The sequence below is a fragment of the Atta colombica genome, unplaced genomic scaffold, assembly GCF_001594045.1.
Source record: "Atta colombica isolate Treedump-2 unplaced genomic scaffold, Acol1.0 scaffold216, whole genome shotgun sequence".
NCBI classification, from domain to species: domain Eukaryota; kingdom Metazoa; phylum Arthropoda; class Insecta; order Hymenoptera; family Formicidae; genus Atta; species Atta colombica.
Genome location: NW_017259312.1, coordinates 992,827 through 999,617, shown reverse-complemented (window position 1 = coordinate 999,617; position 6,791 = coordinate 992,827). Strand labels below are relative to the sequence as shown.

The following is a 6,791-nucleotide window of genomic DNA, read 5'->3' as shown; positions in this document are numbered from 1 at the left end:
ATATATATAATTTTTTTTCTCATTATAATTTTATATATAACATACCCAGATAGCCAAATCTGTCAAAAACAAATTTTATTGTATTCAAAGCTGTTACTGTAAATTAATGATATAGAAGGAATAAAATCTACTAACGTAACACGTGATAAATTGTTGGCAAAAAGTAAGCAAGGCTTGCAATAATCTCACAGCAAATTGACAATAAAATTTGCTATCAGGTGCAAGTTTTGCTCGGCTTTTGTTGTCAATTTACTACCATATTGTTGAATTTTGCTGCTTGATTTTTGCCAACAATTTACTGACAACTTTGAGCACAATAAAATTTGCATTAAATTTGAGATCTTTTTGTTATCAAAATTATAGCAAAAATTTGACAAAATTTATTTTCGACAGATTTGACTGGGATCATATTATAGTAATAAAAATATATAGTACAAAATATTAGAAATCGCTCCGAGATCTCAGACAGAGAAAGAATTAATAAATCACATTTGAACAATTCGATCATATAATCAATACAATATTCCATCTGGTCAATTTTTTCCATCCAAAATTTTACAATCAGATTTTTTATTATAAACACAAGGCTTTTTAGAAAAGATTTCTCAGAGAAAAATGATGATATAATCTTTTCGATTTATTTTCGTTATGATATAATCATAACATTACCTGGAGCGCGGCTGTCGAACTGGTGGTAGCGTGCAAGAGACCCTCACTACCGCAGTCGAGCAAGATTGCGCTGCCAGTACCGCGAATACCCAAATCGTCGCAGGAACTTTCCCTGCTTGCCGAATAGTAGTTACCGCCTCCCTTGGTCTCCACGTGATTGTCGTAGCGATACGCTTTGGTCATTATACCACCGACCGGCGGTGGCGGTGGCGGTGGTTGTTGTTTTCGAGTGCAGTTACGCGGTTGCCGACATATGCGTCCATAGAGACGACGGAAGCTTCGGGCGAGCACGTCACCTACTGTGCTTAAATAAACCAGCATCAGCGGAATTCCCGCCAAGGCGTAAACTATAGTGATCAATCGGCCCCAAACTGTGCGTGGTGCTACGCTACCATATCCTGAAACAGAACGATCGTTTCCATATATTTCGATATCTATCATGTGACGAAAATAAACGTTCGAATTTCGTGGCTACAAGCTAATAATACTTGACAATTGTATAAGTCTCGGTTTATATTGAGTGCAAGATGACGGCTACGATTTGGCGAATAATATATAGGTCGAGATGACGTTTTGAACGCGGTCATTTGGACGAATTTGGACAAACCTATGGTAGTAATTAACGTCAGAGAATACAGCAAGCTACTGCTGAAAGTCCATCGTCGTCCGTGTAGTCGTCTATCCGCCTGATGCTCTCGGGACCGCGGAGGCACCTGCTCGTAAGAAGTGCGCCTAAGACCGCGGGCCAGATTCTCTTGGAACTCGAGGACTTCTCGAGCAGCTAGGCGAGTCCAATTCTCTTTGTAGAGAACATTAAGATCCTCGGTGATACTCCATAGCTTTTCGACCGTGCGTGCTCTTAATTCTGTGGCAACGGAGTCGTTCTCCAGATTAGGCAGCACATAGGAAGCCCCATCGGATTTTGAGGATGGAATCTCAGTAAGCGAATCCTATAGGAGAAATATAAGTATAAATTATTCTCATCGAAATATTTGAGCGATGATCATATCGTCGGCACATTGCGAAGATTTCGATTGATCAAATTTTTTTTCAAATAATTGTAAGAATAATATTGTTTTGAATATTGATCAACAATCGTTGAACACGAAAATATTATATTTTTGTAACATGTGTGCATATATGTCTAATCTCTGTCATGAAAGTCAAATCTCTAGTCAGAGTTAATGTTAACAATAAATACTAACAATAAATTGCTCGATTAATTTTATTTAATTAAATTCAATTTCATTTTGTAAATTTTGTTTTTCTTTACTTCACAATTTCACATTTATGCAGAATCAAATTAAATGCGAAATCGTCGAACGAATTATGTTATCTTGAGTTTCGGTGTCGAATGACAAATTGGGAGGAAATGATTTAATTGTCGTCGGCCCCTCACCGATTTAAGGTCTCCCTCGAGGGCCATAAAGGCGAACGCGCCGAGGAGGGTGTAGCCGAGGACGAGCACACACACGCCAAGACTCGCTAGCAATCCCGGAGTCTTCGTGGAGGTAGAGGTGCTGCAGCTGCAGCAGCAGCAGAGCAGCTCCGCGCCTCGCACCGATCCGCTCGCACTATTATTGTTGTTATTGCTGTTGCCATTTCTACCCGGACAACATCTCGGCGCTCTTTGATAATAGTCACCGGTGTTCTGCATCGTTTCGCCCTCTTATTAAATCGTCGCCACCGCCACCACCGCAGCTGCAGGTGCAGCGACTGATGACGCCGCAGCTGCAGCCGCAAGCGGTCGCAACGTTCTAGCGTCTTTCTATCGACCTCGTACTACGATCATCGCTGTTGCCATCCACCTAGTATCCACGCTGTTTGACCTGCATCACAATCATAATAATACATGAAGTATATTGTAACCGGGATTTAGAACAGATTGTTGCAAATAATTTCTAAATGAAATATTTGCGCATTGTTTCTGACTTACTTTTCGTTCTTTTGTGTTAGTTATATCTTTTGTCCCAAGAAGATAACTTGTATCGCTATCATTTTAAAAAAAATAAAAGAAAGTCAATGAGACTAAAGAAAAGAAAGATGTTCAAATGTGTTCGCGAAATAATAGTTACACATATAATTGTGAACGATGTCATATTTTACTTGCTGATCATTCTCATTTCAATCAGATAGAATTTCTTTCATATGAATTGGGAATTTAAAGTAGCGATATAATTAGATGCATCTATCGTCAATACATCTAATTATATATATCATCATTAATAATCCAAAATAAGGAATCATTCAAAGGGATCATTTGTCATTGTGCATTATATGCAGTAATGCACAGTGACAAATAATTCCCCCTGATCAATAGATCTATTCTTTTTTCACCCCGCAAGTTCTGAACATGTGTACACTGGTGCAATAAATAAAGAAAGACAGGTATAGTTTGTCTTACTTTAACTTACTGCATTAGTTCAGAATCAGTTCAGAATTCTTCGAAAAAGAACAGACTTCTTATATTGGTTGGTTAATAATCTTTCTAGTAGCTCCTTCATTTCGCGTTCATGCGAAACAAAAGCTTTTGTAAATTGAGCAATTAACTCATCGCCATCTATATAAATATTATGGGAAATGCGGTAGATTTATTATTCCTATTATTGTTATTGCTATTATTATCATTTCTAGCATGACTGTAAATAATATAAAGGACTATTTATGATAAATGTCATAAAATATGTATTACGTGGGGTATTGTATCATCAGACGTAAGACTTGTCTATAAGAATCCATTCTGTGACTAATTGTAAAATCAATTTTACTTTAACAAAAAAAGAAACTGACGCCATCTTTTCTGGCGACAACTTTTCTTTATTTTTAATAGATTAATAATTATTTTTAAATATACTAATAAATATTTCTTCGTATAAAATTAAACTTTAAAATAAGATATTATCAGAGAAAAGTCTACTTGTATGGAATTAATTAAGAGCACGGTCTCATAATCTATTTTTGTTCCGATATAGCTTAGTTTACAAAATGACTTTTATTCCAGTGACACGAGATCCGATGGCGCGTACCCCGTTCCGTCAGTCAGTCTCGTACATCTGATAAAGCAATCGTCACTACGTAAAGTCGGAACACGTGCAGAAATAGCCAGCTACACGATCGACCCTTGGTATACATTCACTACTCGCGTTCGCTCGTTACAGAAACGCGTACATCAGATGCACGATGTATAATAGGCACTTGCGCGACTCGACACGCCGGAACGGTAGAAAACGGAGAAACAGCAGCAGAAACGGAGACAGAGACGGAACACGAATTCACTATCCTAGACCGCGATAGGAATGTCTGTAAAGGACTGAGAATCTGGGAGAGAAAGAGGGGAAAGAGAATGAATGCATTTTAGAGAGAGAAAGAGAGAGAGAGGGAGAGAGAGAGAGGGGGGGGAAGTAGGGAGAAAGAGAGATAAGGGTCAAAACGAAGAGAACGCGTGTGTAGATCATCGAGAAAAGCACGAGTTTCAAATGAATGTACGTTAGATCGTTAGATTTTCAAGATGTGAAAAGTATCAATAATTGCTTCGTCTAAAGAAAATATCTCGTCTTCGCATGTAAAGCGATCGAGAGACAGGCAACATCGCGCAATTGAATAAATAGATATGGCAAATTATTCGAATACTATTCGATATAAGAAATGGAACAATTATTCTAAAGATAAATTATAATGTTTGATAATTAGCATTTAACCGAAAAATATTAATTTTTATTTTACAAGATAAAAAAAAGGATGAAAAGTTAATATAGAGAGAAAAGAGTTAGGACATAGAATAATTACAGAAAGAAAGAGAGAGAGAGAGAGAGAGAGAGAGAGAGAGAGAGAGAGAGAGAGAGAGAGAAAGAGAGAAGAGAAAGGATGAGAGAATAAGAGATCTGTCTGAGAGAGAATAGAAGAGAAATGTATAAATAGAATGTGTGCGAGAAGAGTAAAGAGTAAGCACATGGAACGCGTGCGTATGACACCGTTAATAAATGATGTGTGCGTATGCATATACATATACAGTGGTTCTACGTGTGATTGTGCACGCGCGAGATCCGCGACCGTCCTAGTTGAGGCATTGTAACACGGCTACCAGCGATAAGGCATGAAATTAAATTCGAGGGAATGTGGGTCGTCGTGCCGTACGGCTCCTTTCGCCACCCTCTACGTCACGTCCTGTCTAACGACAACGTCGAAGAGATACGTTGGTACCCGCCTACCTATATGAATATATACATATAAGAATGTATACCAGATAAATATTGTAACAATCACTAAAAGAACATTTTTCAAGTTGCTCATTTATATGTTAATTTTGCAAAGTACCTTATAAATCTAGCATATGGTTTTTCATCCATGAATTTTTTTATTAATTTGGAGTTAATTTATTTTTATTTTTCACTAATGAATATATGAGATTGATGTAGAATTAGTAGCGATTTAGCAAAATCATCAAATCATGACATGTTCTGACCATAATAACATGTCGCTTTATTGTATTACGACATCAAAAACAATTTTTCATTTCGCATAAGTTGATAAAATATTTGAATTACTATTTTTAACGTTTTTTTTTTTTAGAACCATTTAACACGTTTTCACGAGGCACATGAATGATTGTAATCGCTATGAAAACGCCGGAAGCGTTTCCAAAAAAAAAAGCTAGAACATGCTGCTCCAGATAATTCGATGAGAGATAATTCGTATATTGATGTACTCTCAAATAACTTTGAAAATACATGTATTCTATAAATAGTATATCAAAATCTAAAATAAATTTTCTCTTTTAATGAAAATCAATAATTTTTCAACTTTTTCAATTGCAGATATACAAATACAGCATCTTACTCTTTACTTAACTTTAAGTAAATTTTATTTTAATGAAATTTTCAGTATTGACATTTAAGAATGTGATAGAAAAATATGACATTTTCTATAATCGTATCTTTGTTGAGAGAAAATTAACTTCGATATTGATAAAAGAAGAAAGAAGGAATACCGACTATAAAATTAAGAAATTTTAGAACACGCAATCGCGATGCGTAAACTATCTTTTATAGTTTGCACATACTATGTATGTGCCAAATGCTCATTACATTAGGCACCGTGCCATAGGCATCAGTTGGCATTAGTCGACCATAAGCATTTGTTCAATTGAAACATATGTGTGAGCAAATATCAAATAATTGCACTATCAGCTATTGTAACATTGTCATAATGGACATGACTAAGTATGAAAATAGATTCGAACTTTTGTTTTGTACATAAAATAATTAAATGTGGCAAGATTAAATTGTATTTTAACTAGAAATGATGGATAATTTAAGTTCATAATTAAAACAGATTTTCCTACAGTCAATACTGATCCAAAAATATTCTCTAATATAGGACACGAAATAATTTCAAAAGAAAGAGGATTGAACTTAATCTCTGGATTGTCTGATTTTTACGGGTTAAGTTAAATCCTCTCAGTATTCTTAATAATAATGATCCAATATTCTCAATATAAAATCTTTTTTTGTTTCCATTTTTGTTTTAATAAGAAAACAGTGATAGAGAAAAATCATTGGTTTAATTTATATATGCCATTTAATAAAAAATCCTTTAATACCACCTTTAAAATTCTTTAATACCATTAAATATATATTATTTAATATATTTGATCGCATATTACTTGCATGTTAACTTTTAAATTTTAAATTAAATGTACATAATGCTTTTAGTCTTTCATTCTTATTATATGAACTTAAAGATATATTGTTAATTTGGATCAATTTTAAACATTTTAATTAAATGTTAAACACATGTCAATTTTAATTTAAGTACATACTTGTATTTTGTTATATACAACAAGCTTGAAAATATAATCAAAAACAACCTTTATTTTAGACTGCATGCTGCTTGTGTATTAAAATATCAAATAGAACTTCTTGTATTATATCTTATGCATAAAGCCTCGTGACTTTGACGTATAGTCCAAGGCGGCCCTAGGCGGAATGCATTAATCTGTCTACATAGCTAGGTAGCGATTCGGGTCTGTCAAAAGTCAAGGCGTGCCTGCTACGTGGATTAGATGGGATAAATGATTTTCCAATATCGATACGGTTTCTAGCAAAGCTTCCCATTTCGCTAGA

The 6,791-nt window shown here is 35.1% G+C and overlaps 1 protein-coding gene across 1 annotated transcript in view; it reads right to left on the bottom strand.

Moving 5' to 3' along the window:
* LOC108687811 (potassium channel subfamily K member 18-like) overlaps positions 1-6,791 on the bottom strand; it is a 16,697-nt gene that overhangs the window by 1,166 nt on the left and 8,740 nt on the right. The window contains exons 2-4 of the mRNA XM_018193789.1: positions 2,069-2,498; positions 1,277-1,619; positions 670-1,067 (exon numbers count right to left, since the gene is read on the bottom strand). Of these exons, the coding sequence (XP_018049278.1) occupies positions 670-1,067; positions 1,277-1,619; positions 2,069-2,326 (999 nt within the window). The 5' untranslated portion in view covers positions 2,327-2,498. The remainder of the gene's footprint in view (positions 1-669; positions 1,068-1,276; positions 1,620-2,068; positions 2,499-6,791) is intronic.